Below are 12,383 nucleotides of genomic sequence, written 5' to 3'. Positions count from 1 at the left end.
GTTTGATTTTATCTGTGGTTTTTGGACTTTTTTTTTTTTTTGCTGCCCAACATAGTCCTGTATATACCCATACTCTGCAATTTGAACATTTTATTACTTTTTATTTTGCTTCTGATCTTCTGAACTGAAGATAATTGCCTCATATATAGAGATATATATATATATATATATATATACATATACACTGTCTCTGTGTAAGTGCCGGGGTGGAAAGCTGCAGATTTATAATTCACCGTCATCATAATCATCATCATCATCAATGCCAAATGAGAGAAAAAGCGAGTGGAAAAACCCCTTTGTACATTTTTTTTTTTTTCTATTTATTTATGCAGAATATAAAGATTTTAATACGCATGGTAAATACATATAACATGAAATCATGGACATTTTTTTTTTTTTTTTTTTTTATTCAACTTCATTCTTTTTACCAAAAGAAATAAAGTCATTTTTTCTTTCCTAAATTGCTTTTCTCGTCTTTCATTTCAGCTATGAGTTTAAAGCCTGGTTCTTCATCTATCATACAGCTCAGAATGTTGTTCATGATGGTGTACATGTGAAAAAACATTTATTAATGTTGGGAAGAAGTGCTGTCTGGAGGACTAGAGTGGCTCAGCCAGCACTTTTTACTTCATCATTCATCAAGAGGCTTTCTGGTCTTCCTGCAGTCCATTTGTATGTGTGAGAAAGAGGGAGAGACTCCTGGATTTCTGGATCTCATGAAAGCTGAAGATGTGATGCTGCTCTTCTGTTTAAACCCCTTTTTTTTCTTCTTTTTCCTACACTGATGCTCGATTCAGGACCAAGAATTGTGACGTGTTTCCATTTTTTATTTAGTTCACTTTAGTTCAGAGATTTTTTTTTTTTCCCCCTCTTGCATGTGTTGATTGATTTTTCTACCTGACCTGCTTAAGGAATTGGATTTTTGTGTATTGTTTGCAATGTTTTATTAAATATGGTGCTCTTTTTTTTCCTCTTCATTGAGTAAACAATCTGTTGTGGATGTAATTGACTTCTGTGTATTTTTCCTGTTTTCAGAAAACTAGTTTCTCAGTGGTCGTGTGCTTGTCTGAGTTGAAATTTGCAGATTGGTTTTTGTTGTATTTTTATAATTTTTTTTTAAGTCACTTATGTTGTGTGTATTTGTGATGCAAGCTTTTACCATGATTCATGAATGAAGGCCTTGTAAAGTAATTGATTAATCGCTCGTGCTCGCAGGTTTCTTAATAAAGAAAACATTTTCTAACATTTGGTACGTCATCTGTTTGCCTTCCAATATTACAACAAACAAATGGAAGTGGTTTTTTCTTTGTTCTTTGCATTTGTTTTACCTCAGAAAATCATCCCAGTGGCTGGATTTGTGACTCAATAACACACCTTTGCTGTAAAGCCAGTAAACCGAGCAAAACTGGACATTTTCAACAGGCTCTGGATTTACCTCTAACATGACCAGGATCAATCAGTAACAGCAGATGAATGAATAAACTGGTACGGTTGGTTTGTTTTTTATTGAATAATATATTGAAATGAATGCTGTTCAGTCAGTGAGGTTCATTTACAGTGTTAATGTGGTACATCGTGGCCTGTTTTCAATCCCTTCCTCCCCGATACGTCACTAAAGAATCGTTTCTGCTTCCTGATCAATAAAGCATAAGTGTACACAAAGTTTACTTAGAACAGGATATTCAGTATAAAAGTCGCTCATATTTGCAAGTAAACTGCTTCTCAGGGTTTATAACTAAATATACAGGTCAAGTTTATTTCTATAGCGCTTTTCACAACAGACATTGTCTCAAAGCAGCTTTACAGATTTTAACAGTTAAGGTGAATGGTGTGCATTTATCCCTGATGAGCAGCCGTGACAACTGTGGGAAGAAAAAACTCCCTTAGATGTTATGAGGAAGAAACCTTGAGAGAAACCAGACTCAAAAGGGGAACCCCTCCTCATTTGAGTGATATCAAGAGTGTAATCATAAATCTTTAAACAATACAGAACACTGGAGAGTGAGAACTAACATGAGCACTGGAGCGTGTGATTATGAGTAATGTTTTTTCTACAGTCTTATACGGTCATTTGAGATTATGGAACCAGGAGCTACTGAGCAACTCATAAAATAGCTCAACATGTGCGATCATCACAGATCCAACAATACATGAACAAAAGGCTGTGGACATCTGACCATACGATTTGTTTGTAATTTCTGAACATCTAATTTCACATTTAGTCTCCATCTGCTGTTATAATTCCCTCCACTCTTCTGGGAAGATGTTCCACTAGATTTAGGAGTGTGCTTATGGAGATTTGTGCTCATTCAGCCACCAGGGTGTCAGTAAAATCAAGTGATGGAGGGTGAAGAGGCCTGGGGTGCAGTCAGTGTTCCAATTCATGCCAATTGTGTTCAGTATAGTTGAGATCAGAACTCTATAGCAGGCCGCTCCAACCATGCTGGGACGGGTTTGGGTCTGCTAGATCAACTGAAGAGGAAATGTATTACTTCCAAATCTATAGAGATCTTATACAATTGTTTGCCTCCAACTTTGTGGCAACAGACTGATGAGTGGAAAAGACTCTTCTCTTCTTTTGGCTTCTCCCATTAGAAGGTCGCCACAGCGGATCATTTGTCTCCATACCCCCCTGTCCTCTACATCTGCCTCTTTTAACCCAACTACCTGAATATCTTCCCTCACCACATCCATAAACTCCTCCTAAAAAGACTAATGCCCCAATACTTTTGTACATATAATGTAGATGTATAATATACAGCTGTATTATGTACATACATGTGATTATCCAGAACAAAATTTATATTGGTGTGAATTCTTTTTAAAAGTAGCCAGATTCTAAAGTATTGTTCACAATCCAAAATACTTTTTCGAAATAAAAGGATTTAATTTGCTCCTTTGATTGGAACATTCTTAGCTTCTGGAGAAATTCAATTTAAAGATTCTCTGAAAGAGCAGAAACTTTAAGGAGCTTCTGGCCTTTGGATTACATTTGTTCTAGTAGTACTAATTTCATTGGTTTTTAAGAGGCAGATGTAGAGGACAGGAGGTTATGGAGACGGATGATCTGCTGTGGCGACCCCTAATGGGAGAAGCTGAAAGAAGGAGAAGAAGAATATACTCATTTCCATCTTAACAGTTTCATAACAAATTATTCTAACTTACTTATAAGTTCATTAAAGGTAATTCTTTATTTTGAGATGTTTATGATGTTCCTTAGAGGTGCTTGATCAGTGTTTTGGCCTGGTGTAGAAGCAGTGTTTCTCTAAAAAATTACAGTTCTGTCAGACTTTTCCACTTTCAAACTCAATCAAAAACATAATAAATTAAGAATTCTTTAAAAAAAATATATAATTTGAATACCCTTTTTCAGTCTTGTTTTTGCTGGTTCTCTCCCTCTGCCCTACTGTGCATCAGTGTGAGTTCCTCCTGCCCCCGGATATCAGGAATGTCACCCTCTTCAGATAAAACTCAACAGCTGCAAGGCTCCTGACTATTTATAGCTTTCATTCAGACTGTTCTCTCTCTCTCTCTCTCTCTCTCTCTCTCTCTCTCTCTCTCTCTCTCTCTCTCTCTCTCTCTCTCTCTCTCTCCCCTTATCTCCATGTCTCTGGTCTTCTCTCTGATTTCTGTTGCTCTTTCTGGACCTCTCGTTCTTCCTGACTGAAAGTTCTGGAGAGTGGAGGAGTATATATATAACCCAGGAGAGGGCCAGAAGAACAACTTTTCAATGAAAGAGGAGTTCTGAAAAGAAACTAAGCGTAAACCAGACCAGGATGGCTTTACTGTGTTATAACAGAGGCTGTGGTGAAAGGTTTGATGAGGACAAGAACCCTGATGGTAAGGATTCTTTTTCCATACTTTGTTTAAAATTGTATTCATGAAATCTTGTGTATAATAATAATCTCAATGTTGAATGTTTTAACCAATCCAAAGTTTCTTTCATTTCTTTCTGTGTGAATTACATGTAACTATTTTCTTTTTTACTTTCCCTGATGCTAAACTCCACAACAGATTCTATGGCAAATTTTATTTGGTTAGAAATCAATTGAAGAAATGTGTATCTGTGTTTGTCTCTGTCTCTGAGAATCAAATGAATAATTTTTTTTTAACAAAAAACTTTTTTATAAAGTTTATCTCCTGGTAGACACAGTAGGAAGCGTAGAGTTATGAATGTCCCACGTGTTTGAGGAGAATACTTAGACAGACCCTTGCTCTTCCTCACAGCTGTTCCTGAGTACCATAAATGTTCTCCATGCTGTTCTCCACTCTGATTGGCTGCTTGTGACAGGGACCGCTAACTAATACTGCAGTGTGTGTGTGTGACAGGGTGGGACAGGGTGTCATGGTGTGTGACCACACACATTTAGACACAAAAAAAGGAAGGAAGTGATGTAACGTGTTATGTTATTCTGTTTTTAGATGCATGTCTTTTTCACCCTGGAGTGCCTATCTTCCACGATGCCTTGAAGGTAAACATTCACACACACAAAATCTACAAAACAATGTGCCACTCATGCCCTGTGGTGCTTGAAATTTTCAATAGCAAAGGTTTTAATGTCTCAAAGCCTGACATTTCTCCAAACATACTTTCTGCATTAATTATTATATACACTATTTAGAGAAGTCTATAGACACCTGACCATAAGAGGCTTTTTGAACATCTTATTCCATATTTGGTCCCCATTTGCTGTAATAAAAAATATCCTCCACTCTTCTGGGAAGATGCTCCACTAGATTTTGGAGTGTGGTGGTGGAGATTTGTGCTAATTTGGCCACAAGGGTGTTAGTAAAATCAGTACCGATCCAGAGTGAGGAAGCCTGGGGGTGCAGTCAGTCAGTCAGTCCAGAGCACTATAGCAGACACCACAAGACATTTCAGACCAACCCAACCCTCTAAACCTTATCTTCATGGAGCTTGCCATTGCTGGGACAGGTTTGGGTCTCCAAGTTAAGTTAAATAGAAAATGTCATGCTACTGATTTTAAAGCATCCTATACAGTTGTGTGCTTCCAACTTTGTGGTAAATGTTCTGTGTTTGTCCTTAGGGCTGGTCCTGCTGTAAGAAGAGAACAACAGATTTCTCTGAGTTTCTCTCTATCAAGGTAGTTCTAATAAACATATGGCAACAATTACCATTTTACAGAGACAACAGAAAGCTGAAAAATAAATAAATGTCTTTGTTCTTTGTTAAATAAAATGTTTATAAAAAAAAGTCATGATTCTGTGTTGTGTCCACTATACAGCTTTATCGACTGTCACTGTGGAATCCACTCCTGTCTTTTACCCTCTTACATCAAACCCTCACTGGTGTTGTACGTTTGTGTTATGCTTTTATGTTTAATGCTTCTATGAACCCTTTCTGTTGCCTATCACAGGGTTGTTCTCGTGGATGCCACAGCAACGTGAAGCCTAAAGAGCCGCTGAAGCCAGAGATCACGTCTGATAAAGGAGAGCAGAAGCGCCACAGCAGCAAGGAGACAATCTTCCAGGGCCCTAAATCTGCTGAGGCTCTGGAAAAGGAGAGACCCAGGTATACACACACACACACACACACACACACACACACACACACACATACATAAGCTCTCTGTAGACAGCTTTTGTTATTCTTGTCACACACTTTCTGTCTGTCTCTCCCCTGAGAGTCTCCCACAGTAAGAAAAAAAAAAGGAACAGGACAAGAATGTAAAACGACATAAAAGTTCATCCAGCAGCCTTCTGTCCTCCACTTTAAATCCTGCATCACAGCAGAATCATAATCTCATTTCCATTCGGTTTTTCTACAGAAAATGCTTTAGCTAAAACAAGTGTTATAGTGATGTCTGTTTCCCACAGCACATTAGTAAGTCTGTTTTTGAGGGACTGTCTGCTAAATGCTGTAAACGTGTGTGTTTCATTGTTAAACCAACTTAATGTTGTGTGTTTGTTGTGTGTCAGCTCCGATGAGCCGAAGTCCAAGCTGAAAGTGAAGGTGTCTCCCTCACTGACTCAGATCCTGGTGAAAATGGAGATCAGTGAGAAAGAGAAGCAGGAAAAAATCGGTGAGCTTCTGCCATCCACATTTATAATTTGAATGCTATTGAATTGTTTGTTATCCTGATATTCTCTCTCAGTTTCCCTCTGTTCCTCCACCCACACTGCAGGTGTAACTCATTCACAGATTTATGATTAGGCCTGGAATCATGCATTTCTCTCTAGGACACATGACACAACAAAACTCATCCTAGCACTATTGTATATTCTAACCATTTTATTTTTTATTAAAACTGATGTTGGATTTATATGTGCTTTAGATCATAATAATAACTAAGTAATAACTTTAACAATTGTGTTAGGAGTTGATGTTTTGGATTTCCATTTTTATAGCGTAATTTAAACAAAAATAAATGCTTTACCCTGTGTCTAAACTGTAAATCACAGTCCCTATTATCATAACCAGTGCTATGCAGTAAGTGGTATTGTTGAGTTTATGAATTGCAGAAGTTGTATCTTGACTATGGACTTGGATGTAAGAATAATATAAATACACTTTTAGGCAAAACTGCAATAAGTCGTGTCCTAGTTTTAGTTTCAGTGTGAAATTCATCCTGTAAGGTCGTGTGGTGACAGGAGATTGATGTGGCTGCATCACCCAGTTTCCATACAATAACCTCATTGTGCTTAATACATCAACAGAACATTGTTTATTTGCTTGTGTTTTTTTATAAATAGTGAGGTGGCGAAACATCATCTTCCTTTTATCTTAGTACATGCTGTTCGCTATTTTCCTGCCATGTGACCTGACAGCTTTCTGCTCTTCACTTTCAGAGAGCGATGGTGTCATTGTGGGGACTAAGTGCAAAAACGCAGGCTGCAAAACAGTAGGTGGCTCTGTGGCTGCATGCAAGGAACTGTGTGTCTGTGTGTCCAGATGAAACGTTGCACATTTATGGTTTCTCATAATATGGCAAATTTTCATTTAAAGCAGCACTCTGTGTTGAATGAGCTTCTCTTTAAATATCTTTCTAATATTTTAAAATGGATATAATCCATTTTTTTAAAGACCCATAAGACCCCCAAGACTTGAATAGCTGTCAGAATCTAAATTTGCATCATATTCACAGAATATGCCTCGATAAGCCATGACATGATTTCATTGACAAGAACTTAAAATAAATACTTATCTAGCTTATCATTATCATCATCATCATAATGTGGATACAAATAAATAAATAAATAAACAATTACTAATAATTTTTTTTTTTTAAATGCCAAATCTGATTAGATTAGGTTTAGTTTTTGAGATTTTGTTATGTATAAAATATGAAATAAACACTAACCTGAATGAAGCATGTTCGAAGGATGTTCTCAATTCTGCTTAAACACCCAGTGCTCATTATGACGATGATGATTGTTTTTGTATGTTTATTTTGTAAATGCTGTTCTTTCTAATCTTTTTTATTTATTTATTTACAATAAAGAAAAATCTGACTTACTTTAACACCAGCAAAAGTTAAAATCCATGTCATCATTATATAGTTCTAGAAAAAAGAACTGGAAACCTGGAACAGAACCTGCCCCCTAGTGGTGTAAATACAACACAGCAAATTCTTCCACTGCTAAGTAATTACATTTTAGCAAATAATGCTAGACTTTCTAAACTAAACCGGATCAGATTTGAGTCTCTCTATAAAAGATGACTCATGTTATGAGCTTGAACTCTGATCTTGGACCTGCACATAATACACACTCCCTCCTCCAGCCTTCTGAGAAACTTTTTAGCGATAATTAATCTTATTATCAAATAAGACTCCAGACTCTGTTCCCTGTGGATTAGGAAGCATTGATCTGATCTCTGTTGCTGTTTGAATGTTTATGCATTAGAGAAGGATGATGGGTAATAGCATGAAGATAATTGGCGTTGTGTGTAGGCAGGCTTTGCTAATTACTTTGGGAACATATTAGTTTGCTTATTAGAGTGACTATTTGTCACTGGTAATTGGAATGGGTGCCATACACACACACACACACACACACACACACACACACACACACACACACACCTCAGACATTCTTCTGCTCGTCACTTTGAGTTTATTCACATTTACATAGTGAAATAGTTTATAGATTGTTCTTGTCTCCATTGTATCTCTTTATGCTGAGTCACTCGACTGCATTGTCTGACGCATAGAGGCAGACATAAGTAATGCATTTTAAAACCGCTGAGTCGCTTGTGTGTGTGTGTGTGTGTGTGTGTGTGTGTGTGTGTGTGTGTGTGCGCACGAACACAGGTGGATGTGAAAAGAGACTTTTGGTTATTAATTGGACAGGTTGATTCATTTTGTGTGTGTGTGTGTGTGTGTGTGTGTGTGTGTGTGTGTGTGTGTGTGTGTGTGTTTATAGCTGTACCAGGGGCCAGAGACAGATGCAGAGATTTGCACACATCACTTTGGAGCACCAGTTTTTCATGAGGGGTGAGCCTATTTTTTCAAAGTACTATTTTTTATCGAAATTATTTTTTCATTTCTTCTAATTTTCTCTTTTCCAATGTCACCTTTATCGACACAGGCTTCATGGTTAAGTCTGAACAGTCTAGAGGGAACATTTTAATTTGGAAAATTGGGGATCTCATAACTATTGTACTGTTTAATAACTACAGACCCGTTTCTTCTCGCTGTTCTCTTAAAGGTCTGCACTATTATAACCTTCCTAAAGCACCAAATTCACACAGTCATTTGTAAATTTGAAATAAAAAAGAAGTCTGTAAAAGAATTTGTGAAAATGATTCAATAAATCATATAGAGTAGCTTTGATATGTTTGGGGAAAGCCAGCCTTTTATTGTTTTTGAGAGACCCATGCATGTGCCTTTTGCTTATTTGTAACAAACTTGGTAATTTAATGGTATGAAGGTTACTTTGACCAAGCCAATCATTTTCATTGAACAAAAACATATTTCAACATAAATAATTTCATTTAAAAATCCTCCCCTGGCATGAATAACAGTGTTACACACTCTTGGCACCCGGACAGTCCCCAAACATTCAGCTAAAATTCATTTGTCATGCCTATTTTTAAAACTTGCTAAAGATTTTCTTTGCTTTGTATAGATTCTTTCTGACCTGGTGATGCAGTTTATCCCAGAGCATCACAAAAGGTTTTAGGTGCAGTGACTGGGCAGGTCATTCCATGATAGATATCAGTCCAGCTGACTGATTGCTCTCTAAATAATGCTTACAGATCTTGGACGTATGTTTTGGGTCATTGTCTTGCTGTGTGGTGAAGTTGGTTCCAATTGGCCACAGTTCAGACAGAATTAATGGTGTAGAAGTATGGAGTGGCAGACATTTTGGTTAAACTTTTAATTCAACTGGTTTAAGTCTCAAATTCTCCCTGCTCCAAAACAACCCCAAAGCTTCCACCACCTGCTAATATCCTCTCTCCTGTTCTCTATCTCACATATACCAAAGATTTCCAATTTGGATTCATCTTTCCAAAGAACTTTCTTTCAGTCATTTGAATTGAATAGCAAAGATTTCAAAATGTGTTTATGTCCAAAGGCTGTTTGTTCTGCATAGGTGATTCTCTTTTAAACCTGTGAACTAAATGAACTAAAACAGCATGATGATGTGATAAACTGCAGAAAGTGAAAAAGTACACAACTTCATTCCTGTGAGTCATTAAAAACTGTTTTGATCAACCATTAGTTACAAATACTGGAGCTGCTGCTGCATTAAGACCATCGACTTTAACGCTTTCCTCGATCAGAAGGGTTGTACTGCAGGCAAACACTGCTGGGTCCAAAAGCAGGTATGAGCATTTTTGCATTTCTCTGGTCCTTTTATGTGCAAGTGCATCTGCAAGTTTGATACATATTTCATAATGCTAACTCAGACCTGGACTGACCTTCAAAGAATCCTTGGAGAATCCAGAGTCTACTTAGCATATTGATTACTTTTTCTTTTATAGTATTTGGATGTGCTTTAGGAGTAGCATACTTATTCTACTGGGATTTTGCTACTGGATTGAAAACTGACAATTATTTATCTACTAAGGTTTAATATATAGACAGAAAGCTGGTTTTCTGGATTCAGGTGGACAATTTAACTTTATGATCATTTAAGAAATTGGAAAGTTAACTAATTGTGAGCTAAGAGATAACACATTATCAAGACAGCACTATCTATATTACACTAGCACAATGCCATCTGCATAATAATAATAATAATAATAATATTTTCCAATAGTGGTTAAGGTAATTCTGAATATTTTGTTGTTTTGAGAAAAAAATACAATTAGGTGCTGTGATCTGTAAGCACAGCTAACTAACATGTATAACATTTTTGTTAGGTTTATTGCTGTAGAGGTTCCGCTTATCAGTTATCATTACTAAAGAAAGAATAAAGTATTCCAGCAAAGGTATTAATCTAAATTTGCCATTAGAATTGCAGCCACTCTGACTCTCAGAAATGCTGTTATAGAAAAACTAATCATACTCATTTTGACCAATCAGGTTCAAGAATTCAGCAGTGATGTGGTATAATGATAAGTAAGTGTAATCTTATTCCTTGGTGATTGAGCTGTTTTTTGTTGCCTTTGACAGGATAAGAAAAAGGTGGCATGTCGAAATGACTGGCACCAGACGGGCAACCAGGTGGTGGTCACCATTTATGCCAAGAATGCCAGCCCTGAGCATTCCTATGTGGAGGCCAACCGCACAGTGGTGAGTCCATGAACTGTTCATGTCACTAATAGTTCTCTGTGGTGCTGGAAGAAGCTGAAATTTCATTCTGTAGTGAGATTCACTTCTGACATTTAGTTTATAAGGTTTTATGGTTAACAGTTAAAGAATTTTTTTTAACATGAGTCTTGATTTTTCATAAAGTGTAGTCTTAAGAGACTAAATTACTGCACTGCAAATTAATTTCCCTGGATGGAGATTAGTGCAGGGAACTCACCAGACTGTACATAAATATGCCATGGTCACGCCACTTGGTCTGGATTCATGGAAAATACTTATTATAACCTGCTGTTTTAAATGTTACATGCTGCAAAGGTATTAAGGCTATACCTTATGGATTTTCTCTTTATGTCCCTACAGCTGACTTGTCATATTCAGTTTGAAAAGAACAAGGAGTTTCACAAGGAATTCCATCTGTGGGGGGTAAGAAAGACTGATCACACTTTTCAGCAGCAGCACCGCCAAGCAAATCCTTAAATACAAAGTTAAAGCGTACACACGAGTGATCGTTCAGTCAGTCACCCATGCTGGTTTTCTCCCTCAGGTAATTGATGTAAAGAACAGCATTGTGAATATGTTGCCTTCAAAAGTAGAAGTGACCTTAAAGAAGGCCCATGCTGTAGCTTGGGGTAAACTGGAAGACCCCAAACACAAACCTGAGGTCACAGAAAGCACAGAAAGCACCTCAGAGCAAGAGACGAAAGATGAAGAAAAACCAGATTGGTACATCTCAGATGATGACATCAGTGAGTCAGACTGGGATGACAGCGAAGATGATGATAAGAAAGAGAAAGAGCAAGAGCAAGCGCAGGAGCAGGAGCAGGATTTGGACTGTCCTCCTTTGCTGGAAGAACCCAAACCTGTACCTCCAAAGAAATAGAGGTCAATTAGTATCCAAAAATAGATTGTTTTTATACAATAGGACAGTAGGGGTTGGATGGGGTTGCATGTTGGTGTGATTGTGAAGTTAGAATTAGAATAAAAATTCATTTCATTGTGATATAAATTATACAAATATTGATTTAAAACGTGTTCCCGGGTCAATGCACATTTTTTTTTTATTGACCATCACCAGAATTACTCTTTGGAGTTATTTATTGTTGTTATTTTCCAAAAACTAAACATTCTAAAGTGTTTTATTCCCATTATACTAAAGCACCTTGCCTACCATTTCAACTCAAATGTATTACTGGACATTGTTATGCTTTTAATCCTTTTATATCTGCATTGAACACCAAAAAGGCAAGACCCTTCCTATTCTCACTTACATTATAGCAAGACTCCTGCAGGCACAATCTTCCCGTCCTGAAGACTCTCCTGTGGTGGAAAGTGTCCATAATCATTAATAAACATCTAATATAAAAACCTCACCACAGCTTTGACTATATTCTTTTAAAGTAGTTACACAATTAGCCTTAGCTTATGTAGGTCATCCCTGTGAATTGATGTAAAGCCCTGATATAAAAGCATTTTATTTTACTCTGTAAAGAAATCTTACCCTCGTTTTGAATATTATACACAATAAATTATAGGAACATTACAGTGGAAGCATAAACTGTGTATAAAACTGGCATAAAATGTTTAATCAGTGATATCCTACAGAATATTATTAGACTGAACAATTTTATTGATTAAAAAAAAAAAAGATAAAACACAAAAATG

General features: G+C 36.9%; 1 protein-coding gene across 1 annotated transcript; it reads left to right on the top strand.

Annotated features, from left to right (window-relative positions):
- Positions 1-3,592: 3,592 nt before the first annotated feature.
- On the top strand, positions 3,593-12,091 carry zgc:92429 (uncharacterized protein LOC445063 homolog). Its single transcript, XM_046850852.1, has 11 exons — positions 3,593-3,840; positions 4,423-4,472; positions 5,049-5,105; positions 5,379-5,533; positions 5,941-6,044; positions 6,811-6,863; positions 8,386-8,456; positions 9,688-9,790; positions 10,584-10,703; positions 11,082-11,144; positions 11,266-12,091. The coding sequence occupies exons 1-11, from the start codon at positions 3,777-3,779 to the stop codon at positions 11,599-11,601; spliced, it is 1,176 nt and encodes a 391-aa protein (XP_046706808.1). The 5' UTR covers positions 3,593-3,776; the 3' UTR covers positions 11,602-12,091.
- Positions 12,092-12,383: the final 292 nt, after the last annotated feature.

Source organism: Silurus meridionalis, chromosome 6, assembly GCF_014805685.1.
Source record: "Silurus meridionalis isolate SWU-2019-XX chromosome 6, ASM1480568v1, whole genome shotgun sequence".
NCBI classification, from domain to species: Eukaryota; Metazoa; Chordata; class Actinopteri; order Siluriformes; family Siluridae; genus Silurus; species Silurus meridionalis.
This window is presented reverse-complemented; position numbering and strand designations above follow the sequence as displayed.

Excerpts from the sequence above, each read along its gene's own strand:
- zgc:92429 (XM_046850852.1), top strand. The coding sequence starts at position 3,777 with ATGGCTTTACTGTGTTATAACAGAGGCTGTGGTGAAAGGTTTGATGAG. Across the intron at positions 6,864-8,385 it reads AAAACGCAGGCTGCAAAACA|CTGTACCAGGGGCCAGAGAC; the intron begins GTAGGTGGCTCT and ends GTGTGTTTATAG. Across the intron at positions 11,145-11,265 it reads AGGAATTCCATCTGTGGGGG|GTAATTGATGTAAAGAACAG; the intron begins GTAAGAAAGACT and ends TTTCTCCCTCAG.